The sequence below is a fragment of the Polyodon spathula genome, chromosome 8 (assembly GCF_017654505.1).
Source record: "Polyodon spathula isolate WHYD16114869_AA chromosome 8, ASM1765450v1, whole genome shotgun sequence".
NCBI classification, from domain to species: domain Eukaryota; kingdom Metazoa; phylum Chordata; class Actinopteri; order Acipenseriformes; family Polyodontidae; genus Polyodon; species Polyodon spathula.
Genome location: NC_054541.1, coordinates 32,338,966 through 32,361,502, shown reverse-complemented (window position 1 = coordinate 32,361,502; position 22,537 = coordinate 32,338,966). Strand labels below are relative to the sequence as shown.

Genomic DNA, 22,537 nt, shown 5'->3' with positions numbered 1-22,537 from the left:
TCAGAATAAATAACATTTCCTGAGTATCTAAAAAATATTTTACCCTTTTTTTTTAACCGGTTGGGATGAGTTAGAATGCTCTAGGTTAAACTTTCTTTTGGGATCAAATAAACACACTTACATTGAGCACTTAAAATGACAGTTTATGATGTGACTATTGCTTTTTCAAAAAAACAAAAAATGACAGCAATATTAAGCGGAAGACTGATATTTATGGGGTTCTACCAGCACTGCATGGATTAAATGATTTGCTTTGATTTTATGTGAATGGTTACAATGATAATTATATAGAAATAAGGAAGACTCAAAAACACTGGGAGAAGTTAGAATTAGAATAGGACATGTCTAGTGGGGAAATGCCATGTCATTATTAAAGTAACCGTTTCTCAGTGAGATCACATCATATGTAGTACAAGTTACCAAGCAAAGCCGTTGGTTGTGAAAGGTTATATTTATGCTGTGAAAACACGGTAAAAAAAAAAGTGGTAAAACTAAATATTAGCAACCATTATAAAAGCACGGTAAAGAATATAAGCATGGTAAAGAACAAAGAAGTATTGCAAAGCATAATAGAAAACATAGCAAACTATTGTAAAGCAGTTAAAACGCAATTAAAAGACTATGGCACAAATAACAGTCAACACCTGCAACATTATGCAAGCTGTTGTAACTATGATCAGGCAAAGGGCACACGCATAATGGCTTGCAAAAAAATATTGCACAGACCAATACCAAATAACAGAAGCATATCTGAATGCTTCTGTTACTGGTCTGTGCAACCATCCGATGGACCTCTGGCGTGTGTCATTTACAAAAAAAAATAATAATAAAATTACTTTGGCATGGACTGCGAAAGCACGATAAGAACTGTTTTTGGAATGCTTTATAATAACAAATACTGTATTATAGTGCATTGTCTTGAAATAATTTTCACTGATTTTCTTTGTGTAGAATATGTGGTACAGCATTTTGGAGTTTTAGACACGTTGCTGTATACAATATTGCTAATTTATAATGCCACAATGATAATAAAGCAACTACAATGTAGTATAACGACTCCCTCTGAAAAATGATATTTTCAGATATCTGACGGACTCCTGGAACCAATTATTCTACTGTATATAGATATATAGGTGCGTTGATTATAATTTGTTTGTAGTACTGTATGTGCATAGCTTTTAAGTAATAAATATATATTGAATATTATAGGCATAAAAACTCTAAAATAACTGAAATGTCAAAAACTGTGCCTTATTCCCCCAATAGCATCATCTACCAAGACAGCATATGTCAGCTACAACAACCATTCCGAATGAGTAGCTTTCAAAATGGATCTTCTGAAGAGCATAAGTCTAAATAAACAGTTTCTCAAGTATGGAGGCTTCAAGCAGCACCAAGGCATGATATGTTGTAAGAATGTCCACTGAAAACAAACTTGGGGTCAGGCAGAGTATATTAACGTTTGTTTGCTTGTGTCCATTTAGAGAAATTGACCAGCCATAAAAGAACAAAGAGGTTGCGACAAAGATTTAAATTTAAAAAAAAAATGGTTTTGGGCAAAAAAAAAAAAAAAAAAGTTCAACCATATTTGTCGTGAATATATGTGTAAGTATTTTTTGTGGTTGTGAAAATGTTCATTCTTGTCCCACTTTGTCTGACCTGCGTAATGAGATGCGTTTGTCTCTTGTAACTGCTAACTGAATTGAAGCCCTGAATTGAAGCATGACAATTTTTATACAAATAATTTATTTATAATAAAGGAATGTTTTGCAAATGTTCAGCGTTGTTTGGTGCCGTTTTTAAATTAAGAACTGAAACATGTGCGCCGAGCTTTACCATGCCATCCCTATCTTGTTAAACAGATACCGGAGCCAGGAATGTCAAGTTAGAGGAAGTTAGAGGTACTATAGACAGGATCAGGTAAATATAATTATTAGTAGGAGCCTGGTCTAACATAAGACTGCAGGGATTAGGTAAATCCTGTCTTCTCCTATTCCCTTCCTATATTTCCTAGACACCTTTTATCAGCCTTTTCCTTGACTGAACAGTTACAAAATCTAACCCCACCCCTGCCCTGGTCTTACTGGTTTAAGTTCTAAAAGCCCTTACCACAATTTACAAACCTGCATAATTAGTAACAAACCAAGTTTTTTTACATAAAAATACTACATTTTAGTCAGAATACATAAATAAAAAACAAATTAGTTAAATAATCTAGATTGATCGAGGCGTTCTCATGTATGCCAGTTTTCAAAGCATGCAGCTTGTGTAGGTATGCTTCCAGCCTTGGTGTTAACACTGCAAGTGACCCTTTCCACACTACAATAAAGTAAATGTCAAGTATTCATTAGTATTATTATTGTTACCATTATTGTCAATAGCAAAATCAACTGATTTACAGACACCAAGTTGTGAACCAGCCACTGACTGCAGAAGTTTTTTATGTGACTGAAGGGATGTTTAGCCTACCTGTCTGTCAATCTCTATGGTACCTGAGTTTCAAGCAAGCCCACCTGATCGCCAAGGGGTCAGTTTGCACATGACCAGATTGGCTCTACTTGGGGTCAGGAAAACATTACATCAGAGTGAGAAACATTGCACAGAAATGTTTCATGGGGATAGAGGAAAGAAGTTGCAGGTTTTAACAGTTATAAACCATTAAAATTATTACATAACCAGAAACCATATCACAGTATTAAAAATTAAAGATTTCTGTGCATATTTTATCAAAACATATGCCGTATGATTATTTGCATCCCAAACACCTTGTACATTCCTGTAGAGATGTTCTATTAATGCAGTTTGAGCTATTAATGCAGTTTGAGTGTCATAGAAGTAAAGTCCCCATTACACTGGAAAAACATCCAGTGGCAAAACCTATCTTTGGTGTTATGTAAAATGTGTGGCTCAATAGGGAATAGGGAATACAACATACTGTCTGTTAGCACACATGATCCTTTGCCAAACCCTTTTCGTATTTTAGGTCTCTCTGTCATACCAACGCTGCTTCCATCCTTGTGTAGCTCAGTATTAGCTGAAATCTTCAATTAAAAAAAAGTGTGGCACTATGTGTTGATCTATAAAATAACATATGCTACATTAGCACTGCCTCATCTTAAAAAGAAATACAGTCAACCTCAATTGACTCAACCAGCCAAGGTGTCGAGCACATGAGCCATGGCATTAACATGCATAGAAGTAGCAGAACTCACATGTTTACAGTATTACAGTATTTAACAATATATCCACCAGTCTAGTTAACCGTGCTTGACTGTACATTATTTAAATGACCCCAGTTCCTGTTTCACTCTCTGCAAGTACACACCTGCAAATGCATCGATAAGGCTGAACCCGAGTAGGCAAATGGTTACCCATGCATATTCTATTAGTTAGGTCCGAAAATAGTTTGTGACATGAATGGATGCTTGGTGGTCCAGTGTTTAAAGAAAGAGGATTGTTACCAGCTTCCAGGTTCAACCGCAGCCACTGTCTCCCTGCATGTGACCCTGAACAAGTCACTTAACCGCCTCATGCTCCGTCCTTCGGAGACATAAAATTGAACTCATACTGTTAGTGACTCTGCAGCAGCAGTTGTGATGCATAGCTCACCCCCAAGTCTCTGTAAGTCGCTTTTGATAAAAGCATCTGCTAAATGACTAAATAATAATAATAATAATAATAATAATAATAATAATAATAATAATAATGCTTAATTAGCTGATTTACAGATTAACAAAACAATAGGCAAGTACACTATATAATTTGTTATTGTTTTTACTAATAGACAACAAATGTTTGAGAAATAGATTTACTAAAGGTACATTTTCCAAAAATGTAGGAAACCTAAAATATACAAACATAATTTATTAAAACAAACAAACAAAAAAAATAACTGTTTGAGACTCAATCCCATAGCCCAGTCTCCTGCTGTCCCAAACTGTACTACAGCAATAAAAGTCTGTCTGCTTTATTCCTAATGCATTGAAAAGCAGCTGAACAGAACATCTATCCAGTGTTTCTTGGCTCTTTCAGTTCAAATTCACTAGAATTCAGCTATGCATTACATTATTAATGAAAACAGTCCAAAGTGTCCTTGGGTTGCTGTAGAGCTCAAACTATAGCTGTTATTACATTTTATTATGCAGCTAGTTGCTGGTCCTTTGTTTATTTTCAGTGGCAATGCATAATAAAAATATGACAGAACATACCAGTATATTACTTAAACATCAACAATACACAGGGCCTAAAGTGTTTCTTGACACATTGAATACATTTATGACGACCTTACAGGATCATCTGTGCTTTGGTATTTACATGAGAAATGGGATATTTCATATTTATATTTTATTTAAATAAATAAATAAATAATAATTATCACAAAGAGGAATCATATTGCTTATATATTTTGGCTTATATCCCTTTCCTATCCTTTTGGAATTGGAAATATGACTAAATTTATAATTATTTTAACAAATTCAGGTTTTTGCTTGAGATATGCCATCTGAAAATAGGCTACATATGGGAAGAACCTTAGTAACTACTTACATGACACATTTATAGATTGGCTTATATTGTGTTGCCCGGTGAACAGCTTGAATGTTGTATACTACAAACAGTAACACATAAGTATGTTTGCATTTGCCCAGTACTTTCCTTCTAAACAAAAAAGGTCACTTAAAGTGGTTAAGGGTAAAAGTATTACTCTAACCACTGAGCTAAATTAAAAGAAGCATGCAGCATTACTGAAAATGAGCTTCATAAGTTTTCAAGTTTAAAATCGCTTGTGCACATAATCAGTACTGCAGTGATGGTAGAAGAAGACTGAATGATGGCCTTTGCTGAATCATGTTTTGCTTGTTTTAAAAGTTGTAAGAAAACCAGGCCTAATATTTTCTTAATATCGATTGAGACCCAGAGAATAAAAATGACCAGACAAGACTAACAATTTCAAATCACAGTAATCAGGTTTTATTATTAACATACAGGTAAAATTATACAGACAACTTCAGTACTACTATCCCAATACAAAGTAACAGATAATAGGTTAATACTTACCAGTAGCTATTAGCTCTGTACAATTGACAGTTGTGACAGAACAGCGTCACTGGCCACGCTGTTTCACCAGGAAGGAGACTCGGACACAAGAAAGCTACAGGTTTAAATGCACTTTAATTATAAATAATAAAAATAAAAAAAACAAAGCACAGGAACAAACAAAGCAGCACGGTGGCCAAAGTAAACAGTTGAACAAAACACTATAAACACTTTATGTGACCTGCAGTTTGAGGCCGCTGCTTTCAATTCAACACAGCATTAGACACTCCCCTAAACACCCACGAAACAGCAATACAAAACAGCACAGCACACATACCTTCACCAACACAGGCATACATTCTCATCCTTCATTCTCAATTGTCACCCATGAACACCTATTTTATACACCTGTGAATGGTGTATTCCCATATATTATTTTTGACAGGGAAGATAACTGTCAACTTCCAACCCAAAACCACACTAATAATAATACAAAATACATTAAAATAATAAAAATAATAATACAAAAAATACAAATAAACATAGGGGTGGATGTACCCGTCACAGAGGTTTTCGAACTAAGGAGGGTTGAACATTGTAAAGCACTGTGACAGAAAGACAATGATTCTTGGTGGAAAATCTCCCTCCCGACCTGTGAGGGCGCTAAGTAACCAGAACAGAGTACCCTGGACTGTTTGGCCTGACACTTCATTCCTAGGGTTAAAGGGAAGTCTGTAATTTAGAAAAGGGGCGGAGCTTCAGTACATTAACTCATCGACCCGGAAGGGAAATTATGTGGCAGCCGTGGATTGGAGGACTGGTAAAGTAGGGTACGAAGCGACATAATCTGTTCCTTCGTTTTGGTTAGAGAGAGAACCTGGAAAGACCTGTGTTTTGTGTATTCATATCGTGAGTGTTTGTTTGTCCCTAATTGTGTCTTGTTATTAGTAGACGGATAAGACGAGCCAAGTGCCAGCACAAACCCGGAACAGCACTGCACTTGTATCACAAATAACTGTATTTGCACCATGAGCATTAATTCGCAAACTAACAGATTTGTGTATGTGTTTTATGTATTGCGTGGGTGTATAAAGAATGGGACTTATTTCGGGACAAACCAGGGGATTACAATTTAAGTAATACATGTCACTGTGTTACTTAGCATCATTTATTGTTTAGTTTTTGTTTTGTCGTCAGGCACTGGACACACAAACCCATTAAACAATTTTGCATCTGGATTATAATTGTCAGTCTGTTCACCTGCAGCCACTTTGCCACAGGCACATATGTAACCCTAACCTCCACCCTAGCCCACAAATTCTTCAGATTAAGCAGATAAGGAGAGAGAGAGAGAGAAAAAGGAGGGAGGGGAAAGGGAAGAGAAAGTGAGAGAGACAAATACATACACAGGGATGGAAATAAGATTCCTATTGCATAGCACTTTCACCCATTCTCCCCATAGCAACCATTACATGAATTGAACTATTTCAGTTCTGTGCAAGAACAAGTTAGTCAATTAAATAATTACTAAAATGTATGACACAGAGCTCTTGTCGTATCCATGTAACACCTCAATGCCCGCATCGGGCAGGGGAAATTCATTCTCCTATCCTCAGATGCTTCAGCTCTATGGAGTGTATAGGCTCAAACGGGGCCTTCGTGAGAGTCTAATACAACATCAAGGCTCCTTTCGGGGAGAACGGTCCTCCTGGGAGGGCGTAACCGCCCAGCGCCTTTGAGAAACCGGATGGCTAAAAAATGTGCACCCAGAGATTCCAATTTTACAGGAACATGGCATGCAGAGATAGCTGGTAAATACACCTTCAAGGAAGGTGACCTACTAGCATCAAGCAGTTCTTGCAGAAACTGCAAGATAACTAACATGGGGCAGGAAACTTGGTCATGACTTCTAGTCAGACACCAATTCTGGAAATACTTCCACTTATAGACGTACAGCGACCTAGTGGAGTCTGCCCTAGCAATCTGCAAAGTACCCACAACCAGGTCTGATAGCCCTATGGGGTCGACGCCAAGTTGACCGCCTAAGGGTGGAGAGACTTCCCAAACCGTTCCCAAATGCGCTCCACCACTGATGTTTTCCGTGCAACACTGAAAGTGTTGGAGAGCCAGGAAAAAAGCCTGCAACTCTAGCATATTTAAGTGCAGGGCAATCCAATGGCCTGACCAGGTGCCGCAGACTCCTTTCCTTCCCAGACCGTGCCCCAACCCAAGTTGGAGGCGTCTATCATCACCACTTGATGAGTTAAGCCTACCTTTCTCATTGGTGACGGTGAGGCCCAGCCTCGCCAGATGCTACGTCACAATCGCCATGTGGGCCACTGCTCCCTCTCACAAATCAACCAGTCGTCAAGATAGTGGAGTACTCTGATCACCTGCAATCGCAAGGGGGCCAGGATAGTGTCCACACACTTTGAAAATGTATGAGGAGCTAGGGACAGGCCAAATGGCAGCACAGAGAACTCGTAAATGCTTCCCTGAAATGCGAAGTGGAGGTACTTCCTGTGCTCTGGATGAATGGGAACATGAAAATACACATCCCAGTCCACGGTAGTGAACCAGTCGCTGGGCAGACTGACTGGAGAATGTGATGGTGAGTCAGCATTTGAAACCTCCTTTCCTTCAAGAACTTGTTGAGGAATCTTAGGTCTAAGATGGGGTGTAAGCCACTGTCCTTCCTGAGTACAAGAAAATATCTTGAGTAGAACCACTCTCCGTGGGAGGTGGGGTCTACGAGACAAATGGTTCACTTGCACAACAAGGCAGCCACTTTCTTTTTGAGTACAGAGACCTGAAGATGGTCTGGCATGGATGTGTGCATAACTCCTTGGAAGGGGGGGTCCCAAGCAGAATCTGCAGCACGTAACCGTTGTGCACGGTAATGAGCACCCAGGTGTCCGAGGTGCAAGCGTGTCAGTATTGCAGCTGTTGTATGGTGAAAGGATGGGTCTGAGGCGGCAAGCCTCCAGGGCCCCTGCTGGGGCTGCTGAGGTTGGGGCTGAGAACTAGGGCGACGGCCCTGGAATTGCCTCCTGGAACACTGTTGCATGGACGCACCACACCTTGCATTCCTTGTGCTCCGTGGAGGGGCTCGGTTTCTCATCGCCGCTGTGGCGTGTAAGCAATGCCTCAGGTCACCCAGTGGGGCTGTGGGCACTGGGACCGTCCTTGTGCTTGCCAGTGGCTCGACCTACCTCACATCGGAGCACAAGGAGGGAGCAGCGTGGCTACCTGCTGAGATGCTTTGTGCTGCCGAAGGGAGCCCTGTAAAATCTCCTCCACAGCCAGACAAATGTATGTCCTGGGGATATCAGCACATACAGCAATGCCTGCCTTATCTGCATCAGGCACTCTTGCTTGTGTCAGCCATAACCATAACTCCTCCATAAAATCAGGGAACGGTGGGAAGGGCTGAGCTGTGGCAGTGTCACAGAGACGGCCGAAGTGGGCGGCGTCAGAGCCAGGAAAAGTAATGAAATACACAAAACACAGGACGGATGAAATGAAATGATGAAGACGCCTGTTGGCGCCGGTTTAATACAAAATAAAAGGTTTAACAAACACGAAAAACACAGGACACGGCACTCTACGCCAAAATAAATAGACAAACAAAAACAGACTAAACTTAACAAAACGGTGCACGGACAGACACTGACAAACACGGTGAGCGGATACTTTCTCCTCTTATTATTACTACTACTACTACTGCTTATTTCCTCCGTCTCCAATCCCGTTCTCCGCTCACCGAACACCCAACCCCCAGTATGTGACAACGTGCATCTATATATACACACTATTGTGCTGGGATTCAATTACCAATTAATTATTCACTTGAATCCCAGCACGTGAATTAATAAAGTGCAATTCCCCGTGCTCACATATTACTACATTTTACTTGCACGTGAAGTGCTGTGCAATCCTCGTGCCTAAATACACATATACATTTTTAAACACTCGTGTTACACAGACCCGTTTATATCCCGTGTACCAATGTCTATACACCAACATTTAAACACACCACACGCAACACATAACAGATAATATACACAGGGGCGGGCACTTTGTTACAGGCAGCCACTACCTGCGTCCAAAACATGGACCGGCAGGGCTCTGCTGGTGTTGCCCAGGAGATCAGCGTGCCCGTCAGTGCCGGCATAGAGCTGGGCAATGGTGGACAACTAGTCTCCAATGCAATCTCAGAGCTAGGTTCCGCCACAGTCGACGGCACCGGCTCCTCTTATTCCTACATCTCTGTTGGGAAGGAGTTTTCATCCCAGGAGGCCGCTAAAGATAGATATTGTGTCCTCTGCCATCAAAGGCTGTTGCTCCAGCTTGGCCTGGGCTCCCATGAGAAACTGTGAGGTTTTGGCACAGGAGCCTGAGCACTGGGGATCTCCTGCGAGGAACTCTGTGAGAGCTGGAGGAGTGGGGATGGGGCCCCAATGGCTGCTGATGGCTCCACCATGGGAGACTGAGCATCTATCCCCATGGCCTTTCTGAGCCTATTGCGACATACTCTGGGTTGAAAAGCCATGCATAAGTCGCAGAAGTCCTCACGGCCCATGGCCTCCATGGCATCACAGCATCAGAGGCCACACCTTAATTTAGGGTGGCTCCTGTTGACCTGGAAGGCAAGATCCTTTTCTAAAACTGTCTAAACATTACCACATTCAGTCCACAATACTTACTTGAGTGTTGCCACCTCCAGTCTATACACACTCACAAACAAATGTTGTAACATATGGAGAAATGCTGAACAATTGCAATTAGGGGCATGTGTTGCCTGTTTCACATCATTCAGACTCTTTAGTTACTAAATACCTTGGTATTCTATTTTAAATATGCAAATGTATGTAAATCCATAATATTACAGGGTTTTAGGGTAGCAATATTAACACCTGTTATTGTTTAGAAAATTAAAAAGACCTACTTTCCACTCCACTTTCTTTCTGTTTTGTTAATTGTTCTTCATTTGGATGCAGAATGGAGTTTCTCAAAGCACAATGAAAAACTTGTGCTATCTGCATCCACCTGGTTGAAACCATTAGAAATGTGTGCAATTGCATTGAAACGCGAACAGCTTTTAAACAAGGCATTCTACTCAACCAGGGTGTTACTATCTGCTGCTTACAGACAGCAAATGGAAGCTAACGTTACTGCAAAAGCATAATGTCTTTACAATGTAGTTATAGCTCTGCAAACAGTTGCTTATCAAGCACATGATCCCACATTTCTGCACAGATTTCAAGATGGATAATGGATTAAGGCTGTGCATAACACATTTCTGGATGCAATGGGATTATACCCTTGTGTTATTGATAACTAACCATTTTTTAAATATTCTGATTAGCCTGACCTATTCCCTTTGGATTTGTGCACCTTGTCATTACAGCACATTTATTATTTACGATGTATAATTTAACTGCTGAAAATTAGGTTTCTTTCAATTTTGTTGAATAAAAATTCAACAGCTTTGTGATAGGAAGCCAATTATGAGCTGTATATCATGTAGAGCAAGCAATTATGTTCATTTCCTTTAGTGCTGGGAATTTTGATAAGGTTGACACTTGGCATACTGTTCTGTGATAACAGTTAATTTGAAAAGAGACAGACTATAGAAGACTAAAGCACTGAGACATCTGTTTTTGAAATGATAGACAATTGCATTGTCTTAAGGTATTAATGCATTGCAGAAGAGTGGACAGCAAAATTGATCTACAGATTTGTGTTTTGAAAAAAGAACTACTGCACAAATTGTTGCCGAGAAATGCCTTTCCAGATTTCCTAGGATTTAGAATGTAGAAGTTAATGCCGGATTAATATCATTTTAATTTCACAATGTTTGTGCAAGAAGACACCTTTGTGCCATATTTATTTTTATCATCATTTTCATTATTTGTATTAATATTATTTGTATTTGTATGATTTTGTTAATGTGTATGTGATATTTCTGTTTAAGTTAAATATGCAGTGTATATTTAATGATATATGATGTGGTGTTGCAATAGATACAAGCTGCTTATCAACGTAAGGAGAAATTGCCTATGTGTAACGATGTTCTTGCGTTGACAAAGCCATATTTACATTCTCTCAATGCCATAGTACATATTTGGAATAATGGCAATAATAACAGCCTTTTTTGGATGTAAACACAAAACACAATATCAGTATTTACTGCATACACTGTGCAAATATTCAAATGACAGAATCACTTAATGTAAATACTTAAATGATTGTTAGTTTTATCCGTAACTTACAATTCTTAATCTTCTCAACAATGATAGTTCCATTAACAGTCCTATTATATCACCTTGTACTGACATGTTTTAGATTTTGATTGATTTAATGCTCAGTATTTATTTATTTTTTTTAACTTCTAGTGATATTCAGAATTATTGACTCACAATTTTGGCCTGTCACTGTGCTTTCAGGTCTGAGATACAAGTTAAATGAGAGACACAAAGCTGATGGGAAGTTGGAGAACATTACATTTCCGCCAGATGCTCACAAATAAGTGAAATGTGATCGTGGCACTGCAGCTTGTATCTCTCTGCCATTTTCAGTGCTTCTCAGTCACATGGAAATCTTGTTGCACACTCCTGTGCATTTACCATCTTCCCCATGCAAGGGATATCAGCAGGCTTCTTATCAATATTGAATGTGCAGGCTAAGTTACTGACCCTGGCCCCACAGAAAGCACAAGCATGACTATATCAAATCAATATCAAGCATGTTAAAACTGCAGCTGTTAGCATGGTTACAGGTCAAGCTGAAAGCCCTCATCAATACCGTAGACCAGTAAATACAATGTGATACAGCCCATAAGCAGATTCTTTCTGTCAGCTTCACTCGCAGACCTTACTGGAGTCCAAAATAGTATACAATAAATTATTAATATATACTACATTCTTGTAGTACATTTCATATATCATCATTTTTTGGAGAGTTGGTACTAGAACAGACTTGCAGAGAAACATTGTATTTTAGAACAGTAATTAAATTTGGATATGAAACATGGATTAGACCTAAGAGAGCGCCAGCCTGAACCCTTACAAATATTCTGCATAGTTTCCTGTTGGAGTTGCATATATCAGGGGCTAATGACTATTGATACGGCAGATGAACATTACAATTAACTATCAAAAATCACAGTATAATCTTTGGTACAATTTGAAATCATTATTTATGTTGATGTCAGTGATACCTTAAAGATAAGTTCTTTAGATGTATATGTTTATAACAATTATAGGTGAAAAAAGTCTGAGCTTTTAGTGTGCTAAACAAAGAGCAACATATAGTAATATCTCAAAGTGAATGATTTATGGCTTAAAAGCATGCCACTATTAGTTTTAATAATGTTGAATTAAACAAATACATAAGGCAATTCAGAACTGGTGTGCAATTTTATAAAAATAAATAAATAATAAAAAAAACAAAAACACAAAAAAAACCCTAATGTCAGAGCCTTGATAGTGCTAGGGGAGCCTTTGCAAATGACTTTTAGAACCTTTTACAGAAACTCAGGGCCTAAAAAAGTGCCCCTTATTGATACGGAATGAAAAGGAATGAAAAGGAATAGAAACTAAAACCGGTACTTTGTGTATGTGTTGCTATTAGGGATCCGTGTTTGAGGGATCCTATGATAGCGGCATAAAATACAAGACAGTTCTTATTTTTTTTTTTCAATGAAGACATGCTCTCTGAATAGGCAGGGAAATCTTAGTAACCTTCAACAAAAGTTAAATCTGAGTTTGGACCAGGGAGTTAACACCCACATTTATAGTAAACTATTTATATACCAATAACATTCCAGGCAGGTAAATTTACACTAGGAGTGTGCAAACCTCAAAAAATTCTACTTTGAGAACTTCAAACCAGGAAAGGTTTGCCAAAGTTCTGCAAAGTTCTTATACATTTGAACTACTTTGACCCTAGTCAATTCAAATATAATGGTTTGCACTGTGAACAGTTCAGAAACACTGTATTTCTCATAAAAGTGATTAATAATAAGGTTCTTGATAACCCTATCAACTGTGACATTGCCCAAATTGCATCAAATTGTAACACAAAAAAAGTTATTACAAAAATAAACGTTTGATCCTGTAACTAATCCCTTGTTATTTGAATCAGTAAAAGGTTTGCATAAAATTTTCAACCCATTTTCAAAAGAAAAATTCTGTTAGTACATTTCAAAAAAAAAAAAAAGTTAAAAAGTTCCATCTGGAAAACGAAGGGTTAACATGTTATGGAAAGAAGGGGAGAGTGAAGGGGCGCATTTGCATCTTATACAACAATATTGGTCCGCATGTGTACCTGCATACCAGTTATGTGAATCCCTGTAGACTAGAAAGCATTCTCTGACCTCCCAGGCACTTGCAGAATCTGCAACCTCCAACCCTGGGGCTTCAGGTTCAGCATCTGCTTTCCTCAAAGTATAATCTTTCCTCTGTCTGTAAGTTCAACATCCATTACGGAGAGCTATGCTGTGTAAAACACAACATGTCAAGATAATATTGCTAACCATTTGAGGAGTGTACTGTAGTGTTCCCCCAGACACATCCAAACATCAGAATCACATTTTCAGGATTCCAAATGTTCACTCAATTAGAGTAGGAGCACATTTAAAGATACGGTTATACCTCTGTTGGGCAGGTGTTGTGGGGTTGTCATTAACCACCGTTTCCATGGACACCAACCAGCCTCTCAGACTGTCATCCCACTGAAACGCAGTTGCCACCTGTGAACTAGCAAGGATAAACGAGTCATGAGCGGAGCAACAATAGTTTGCATACACATCTGTGATGTAGTTGTTGGCATCACAAATTTCACACTATATGCACATTGTCAGAATAGGTCCCCTTACGATTTCTGTGTTGGTGCGCATACCTTAGTGTCTACATGCAAACAGTGTGCTCTCTGCATGTCTCCTTCCAGGTCAGCCTGAAGCAGTTGGCAGATGTCAGTGATTGTTTGTCTGTTGAGGTGAAATTGCTGCATACATTGTGTGTCAGACAAGCTCTGAAAAGACAGATGACTAAATATTTGGGGATGTCTCCTACTCTCTCTGTCTGGATGCGTATAAATTATTTATTTATTTATTTCTTAGAAGACTCTCTTATCCAGGGCGAATTACAATTGTTACAAAATCACAGTACAAAGTATCACATTATAAAATATCACCTTAATCCAGTGTGCACACCATATTTCATTATTTATCTTTTTTCTCTCTCTATTTTCTTTGCCCCCATTACTAAGAAACAAAGTATTACTGCATCTGTTTTATTTCTTCAAATAAACATTTTAAATAATTGACATTGTTTGACTAATTATTTTGGAACAATCAAGAGCATACACCCACATATGTTTGTAAGCATTGCATTTACTTGGATTTGCATGTCAATTTCAGTATCACTATCTAACCTTATACAATCAAAGTCATCTATTTTTTGGGCGTCAGCATCATGGATAAAGTTTCACAGTACCGCCCCCAAATACATATTTGACTATGTTATTTATTTATTTTATTTTTTTAAGTGGAGAGTGTCAGATTATCATGCTGTCAGGTATGCAGGTAGTTTAAAAGGTATCAAATGTATTAAGAACAGAATTGTAGGTGTAAAATAATCTGAACAGTGAGGCTTGGTCGAAATAGGAAGACAGCAACCAGAATTGGCTATGCCACGTACTTCACTCAATGTCTAAGTCTCCAAATTCATCGATTATATCTATTTCAAAACTACTGCATTCATAATGTGCACACACTATCCTCGAGCAGAACCCAATCACGATCATGTGGTGACTGTGGATCCCAATGCAATATCTGACCATTCTGACATGCATTAGGCAGATAGTGTGTAGAGTGATGATGTCATTCTTTTAGACTGCTTAAAGGTTTGAAAGTGAATGCATGGATGTACAGGGTAAAAAAAATATTCATATAAAATGTGATTTATGGGATTATAGCCAAAAACAATCTGAAATGTCTATATGAGGCTAGGAGTGGATGACAAAGGTTTGGATAAAACTGATGTAAAATTATGACAATCATTGTGTTCAAGGTGTCAACCTGTGCTCACCAGGTCCTGGAAAGAGTTCCTGACCTGAGGTATGCCCAGCAAAGACCAGTGACAATGCACAGCCAGGACGCAAACCTGAGTTCCCCTAACTGTATGACTTACCCCACACAACATGCTGCCGTGAGCCATTCAGGGACCCCTTTTCCCAGTCATTTCTTCTATAGAACTGGATGCCAAAGCATATGATTTTCTTCTAGTGGACATCATGTTCTACTATCAAAAGCCCTCTGACCATGTCATGACCTAGGATCTGATGTTTTACAGAAACAAAAAAATAGGTATGTCACCAAAAAAAGCCATGAATATAAATGCATATACAGTACATGCACTGTTGATTAAGGCAAGGTTATCTGAGGACCCACTGTGTCTGCCGGTTTTCATTTCAACTGAGCTTTTAGTTATTTAACTAGACTCTTAATTGAACAGATAATTTGCTTAATTAGACCTTTTTAATAATAATTGTTTTCAACTCTTAAACATTTGCAGGGTTCAAGTTACTTATAAAATGTTATAGCTAACTTGAAACCTGCAACTGTTTAAGAGCTGAAAACAAGTAAAAGGTCTAATTAAGCACATTATTGTTCAATTAAAGGTTTAATTAAGTAATTGGAATGAAAACCAGCAGACACAGTGGGTCCACGGAACCAGGATTGGGAAGCCCTGGATTAAGGTAAAGCTGTGGGAAACGAGATAAAAAAAAACTGTGTTATTGGTTGTAGAGCACCATACATCTCTAAGATGGCACCTTGAAAAACTGCAGAAATAAGCTATATATGCTTCCTTTTTCATGCTATTTTTTTAGAAGATTACATTACTGTGCAGTGAGGAGTACAAATATATTATTACAACACTGCAAAATTCCTACCTACAGTGGCTTTAAATGCTCAAGATCACTGTTCAGAAAAGCAAAGCACTCTGTATAATCCAAGCCTACTTAAATCACAGGAAAACCACAGGTACACTGCTTTTTCACAGAAGGGAGGAGTTCACTCAATTTCACACATCATACACAGCACCAGGGATCAAAATTATTCTACAGTACTGGCATTCTCTTGCAGAGATTTGGAATGAATAAATACATTTTAAGATTGAGTTGCGTTCTGCAGCCCAAATAACAGATTTTCAATGTTCTGATTATGTACAGACAAGTAATCGTAACAACTATGGCTGGTTCAAAGCAGCATTCATTTGCACTAAAATAAGACATACTTTCCTTTGTCTTGTCTTTGAGAAAAACAAAGCTTTGCTATTTTTTTAAATCTTAGATGCCATTTAGCGCTGCGGTTGAAAATGGACGATTAAAGAGAGAATCGAGTTGCTTTCTGCAGCACAAATAAAAAAGCTTTTCAATGTTCTGATTTTACCACTGCATAAACAATATAACTTCAATTATAACTGTTAGGGGTGTGCCTGAGTACGAGTACAGACAAGTAATTGTAACGAGTATGGCCCAGGAAAATCTGGTTCGAAAATCTTTGCCAGCTGCTGCAAGGCCAGCCATGGGAGATCCCGCTGTGCATGGATCTCCTCAGTCATGCGAAAGTCACCCTCTGGCACAGAGAACTGGGGGGACTCCAACCGTGGATCGGTCCTGAACGGGACCGTCTGGCTGCCGTAGGATTCTCAGATGTGGTTAGGCAATATTTTCAAGAATGGCGTATAACCAAAGGTCATGATCCCGTCTATTGCCTTATAGCAACAATTTTACAGTTTCTGCAAGATCTGCTAGAGGCAGGTAGGTCCCCTTCTACACTGAAAGTGTACCCAACAGTTATATCTGCACTGACTCATACTCTGGCGACCCATTTTCTAAAGGGTGATCAGTGGCTACGTCCTTCTAGGAAGGACGTCCTCCCCTAGCGGAGTCTAGACGTGGCATTGCAGGCTCTCACTAAGGCCCTGTTTGAGCCTATAAATACCATAGAGTTGAAATATATCTCTATAAAGACAGCCTTTTTGTTAGCCATCACCTATGCTAATTGGGTTAGTGAGAGAGCTGCTGACTCTGTCAGTGCACAGCTCCTGTATGCGTGTTTGGGATGATGGAAACAGGTTTTGCCCGAACCCTGCTTTCCTTCTTCAGGTGGTTACGGCTTTCCACTTGAATAAATCAGTGGAACCAGAGGATTTCCAACCCACTAGCAATTATGAAATACACACAAAGCCAATGCAAAGGCAAACCGATATTTTACAACAAAAAGGAATACAACACACAATGCTTTTAAACAGGGACCTTAAGATCCCAAATGTTTTGCCTCTGGTATAAACTCATTGCTGTGGTATACATCACAACTGAAAAACATTTTTTTTACTGGATTTTTTTTTTTTTAAGATTAATTATGAATACCTGTACAGGAGCAATATTCAAGACATGCACACAATTATTTATCAGAATGGTTAAGCTAGTCACCAGAATGGGAAACACCAAATTGCTCTGTGACTTGTGTCTTATTCAGGTTTTTTTCAGATGCTCAAACAATTTCAAACTTTTTATAGTAAGAGAAACAGCGACATATTTCGCCATTTGTTTACATGTCATTTTGTAGTGATGAGATGGAAAGCAGAATACAAAACGAGGCAATGATGTGATCGCGGTTCTGGAAAGATTAAATAAACCAATCAGTGTGCCTCAAGACACTCTCGTAATGACAAGTCACTTTCGAAAAGATTGAATAGACCATTTGAATCTAAGTTTCATGATGAGCTCTCAGGTTACAAAACAGTACTGTACCAATTGTGAACAAATCGCTAATTGTGCCAAGAAGCTGTTCTTTTAAGTAAAGTTACTGTTTGTTTAGTCGAAGCATTTACAATGGGAAAAATCTGTTTCACCACAAGGGTGTTCTCTTAGGTGAAGTGCTCTCTTAGGAGGTTTTCCTATACACCGAGTATACTGTACACTGGTTACAATGCTCCTCGGATATAACGCTCATACATCATGTCACCCAATTCCCTATACTAGTGATTCATGTAATATTTCTACAGTAAATACAGTACGGGTGTCCTAGGAAATAAGTTGATCAGGAAATAAGTGGATCAAGCTCTAGAATTTAACCCTTTGTGGTATATTTATTCAGCGCTAGCCAGGCATGTCAGGTCCAATTTATTTTCACACAGACTGTTTATTTTATACGCGCTGTTTAAATTTTTTTTTTTTTTTCAGAGGAAAACAGGTTTAAAAGGCACTGCATCGCAAAAGGGCACTCAGTACTGCATTTCCAGCCAAGCACCACCCCTTGTTAGCTGTATTTTTCACATACCTCTTTATAGACGTGCATACTGATAAATCCTCTCCTGATCACTCGTTTTATCACCAAACTCCTCAATAATGCGATCCAAGTCATTATTTTATTACTATAACATCTCAAAAAGCTCTGCAAATGTCCGTGATATTCTTTGAGCGTTGGATGCAGAAGCAGATATCTTCTTTGTTTGTTTGCTCAGACACGCCCATTTTTTCGGCTTCTCTCAGATCATATCAGTCTCACTTGGCCATTGAAAGGTTTTCTTGGCTTTTTCCAGAGGAAAAAACGAGTAGAGACCTGTGCTTGATGTGTTTTTGATTATGTTGGACAGGGTCAGACATCGGACTGGAAATGGAAAATTGTAATGTCGGACCTGGTCTGACATAGGACCGCAAAAGGTTAAAGGGGAGGTTCCATTGTTTCTAATGTCTACAAGTTTGGGCTGGGAAATAAATGGATCGAGCCCAGGAAATAAGTAGATCGAGCCTAGGAAATAAGTTGATTGGATATATTAACAAACAATAAATCATTTTAAATACATTTTGTAAGTATAATTTATACTAATAAGTAGTTTTGATATATTCATAAGTATGACGATAGATAAGGGAATGTGAATATCGCTGTAATATATATTAGCAACAAATACATAATTTAAAATGAAATGTACAAGTAGCATGTGATATTAATGTGCATTTCTGTTTGTGTAACAAATGTTAACTAGCAAAATGTCTTATATATTTAACGTTTAATATATAAATACATTTAATATATAAATAAATCCCTGCGATCACACATAAACTACATCTGATTGACAACGATGTTATAGAAACATAAAAAGACAGGGGTTTAAAATAATTTACCTTATAAAGAGTCGTCAATCACACATTTTAAAGTTCATAAGAAAAGACAGTGGCACGAATACACACCAACATACACTCTTGCAAATAAAACTGTCAAATAAAAATAAAAGGCCATGCAGTGAAACTCCCCTTTAATCAAACTGTTGCCCCACCTTACTTTTACATTACTGCGTTTGCGCGATCAACTTATTTCCCGGTCAACTTATTTCCTACGGCACTGGTATTGTTCAAACTAAACAACTTCTCAGTCTAACTTCCGTTTCTGTCTCTCCCAGTATCTGAACTGAAGAAAAGCTGTGCTGGCACTTTATAACACAGACATCTTATTCAGCATTTGTTTTATAACCAAATAAATATTAGGCCTATTATTTAGTTATATTTCCTAATGTATTTACTTTTTTGCTGCGAGAGGAGATGCGGCTTTCTCCGGGGGACGAGACACTCCAGCTTCGCTTCAGCCCCGCTCCGGCAACCAAACCTGGGGCGAGCCCATTCCCTCTTCCACTCTCCTCACCCGCTCTCCTTCTCACACTTGGTTTTCTTGTCTGTCACTTCGAACTAAACTCCTGGCTACCGTTTAGCCAGGCTATTTATAGTTTTAAAACTGCTAATTAAAACGATACACGAGGGGGAATGTTACCTTTTTTTTTATTTGTTTTTTGTAAAAAATATACCATTGATTACATGGTGATTTATGTAAGGTTAATTCACGGGAAGTTACATTTTTGCTCACTACATGTGCATTATAGAGAGGGAGTTATTTGATTTTGTATTTTAGTCAGATGTGTGTTGTTATATGTCCTGTGGTGCCCCCCACCCCCTCTCCCTCCCCCGTTTATAACACTGTTCCATTATAACGCTCATATTGTGTATCCCCCGAGACCTGCGTTATAGCGAGGGAGCACTTTCTAAAGGGTTTGGCACACTGGACATTAGCAAAATTACACCAAAAGTGTAACTAGAAAGATTAAAACAAAATTATTTTAATTAATGAATTTTACCTGCACATCTTATTAAGGCAATCAGGTACTGCGCTTAAATAAATTGTCCGGTCTTGTTGAAAAAAGGAGGCACCAGCAAGTCTCATCAACTAACGGTTAGAAACCCTAAAAATAAAACAGCCCTGGACAACACCCCAAGATATCTCTACTGAGGGTAAAAGCCGTGTCATGACTTTTGATTTATGTTCTGCAATTAACAATGCAGTAAAATGCACAATGCTCTCCCGAAAATGCAGCTGGCAAAGTGATCAGTTTGGGAAAATCATAACCATTATAAGATTGTAGCAATTGAACTGATGTTTACAAGTGCTGGGCAATACAGATATTTTGTTAAACATACAGTAAATAACTTTAAAAACAGTAAAAGAAAAAGCATGAGAAAACAGTTATGTTTAGAAATCGGATACCAAGCGTGGAAATCAAAAAACATCCTGTTTTCCTTTGAAGGCTATTTTTTAGCACGTTGTGTCACTAAACAGTTGACTTATACTATTTTCCTAGCGTTGTGTAACACCAGTGTCATACTGAATCAGTAATTGTTTTTGTTGTGCCTCAGGTATACTTACTGTTTTGCAATACTTCAGGAAACAGAACTATTTTCAGAAAAAAAAGTGAATTGTTCAGTATATTGGTCATTGAAGCATATGTGCAAGAGTCTCTCATTGCAGCATGCAGTATGCAGTCAAGCAAAGTGTAGCTGTTGTTCAGACTCCCTGTGCAAGGCAATTTCAATCAGCAGGGGAATTGATTATTTGAGGATTTTTCTTGCACCAGTTCCCTTTGCTGTGAGAGTTTGATTAAAATCATGAAGCAAACTCAGAGAGTCTGAGGCACTGTTCATATTTAACTGCTGTGACTTTTAAAGGCATGCTTTTCATTTTACCTTTCTTCAGGACGTTATTAACCTACATTTCGAAAACTGACCCTTTGAAGAATAATAACAATTTGATGCACTTGGTAGTGTAAAAGGACCTAGGCACATTTTATACACCGAATTTATGATTAGTTTTTAACTTTCCCATCTAAAGTTCACCCTTTCCTTCTGCATTATAAATATTTTACAAAATGGCTATGTCATATTGGACAGTGAAAACCTGACTGAAACCATGCACTGTATAAGAAGAACAAAAAATTGCCTGGATCTTAGTATGATAGTATTACTCTAACAATCTCTACAATAAAACTAACAATGATGCCACTGTGAATGATGAAAGGTAATATACCTCAAATGAACTTCAATTGAATTAATAAATGAATTGTAAGGTGGTTCAATTTCTTCTTAAAAGTAATTAATTCTTCTTCTTCAGATAAAGTCAATCAAAAAAAGGAACACAGGAAATAAAACACATGCAATTCATGCCAGGCGCCAGTTGATGTAATTTGTGGGCACTAAGGCTTCCTGCAATGCTCCGGTACAGAGATATTATTTCTGCGCAGCACAGGTACTGGTCAATTTCCAGGTATTGAAGGTTGGTTTTTCGAGCTCCAGTAGGGTGACCAGATTTTCAAAGCGCAAAACCGGGACACATTGTTAAATAACGGCCATGACAGTGTTTTGAACTGTTTTAGCAATTAAAATTAAAATTTCTCTGTGAATTTCTCACACATGCCCATTCTTAAGTGTTACTAAATGTTTTAATTAAATACCCATAAGGTGTTTCAGCTGCAGAATCGTAATAATGAGTAAGTTAGAAGCACTTACTCCTTAAAATGCCAGAGCAGCTTTTATAACCGCATATTGAAATCAATAAAATATAGCTGACAATTTAGTCTGGCCTTTGTAATACAATCAAAGTCATTGTGAAAGAAGGTTTTATAAAGTGTAATAGAGTCAAACCGGCGACGTCTAGGCCATAGGGCGCATCCTGCACTCCACGAGAGAGTCTTTACTGGATGCGCCACTCGGGAGTCACTGGGACACCGGGACCTTTGATGGAAAACTAGGACTCCAAGTCAACAGTGCTGAAGGTCTGAGCTACCACGGCTTCCTGAACACATGGCTTTCTGCGCTGGTACAGAGATGGTATTTCTGCGCTTCTAGGCTTCCTGGACACAGAAAATATTGTTTGCATGCATCCATATACTAAACACATAGGAAGTGGGACATTCCCATTTAACCAATAAATGCTTGCCAGAGCCCTTCAGTGATCCTGTGGCATGTACTGTAAGGCTCTAACACCTCATTTGGTACTATCAGCAATTTCACGTTATATTTATCATTTGTATCTAGGCAGAAGATTGAACTAAAGGTTATAAAGATATTTTAGTTTATGAAAATATTTAATCATATCGAGAGCAGAACT

General features: G+C 38.4%; 1 protein-coding gene across 1 annotated transcript in view; it reads left to right on the top strand.

Annotated features, from left to right (window-relative positions):
• Positions 1–1,715, top strand: part of grm8b (glutamate receptor, metabotropic 8b) — a 171,971-nt gene extending 170,256 nt beyond the window's left edge. The window contains exon 11 of the mRNA XM_041257610.1: positions 1,267–1,715. Coding sequence (XP_041113544.1) covers positions 1,267–1,316 — 50 coding nt within the window. The 3' untranslated portion in view covers positions 1,317–1,715. The remainder of the gene's footprint in view (positions 1–1,266) is intronic.
• The last annotated feature ends 20,822 nt before the right edge of the window (positions 1,716–22,537 follow it).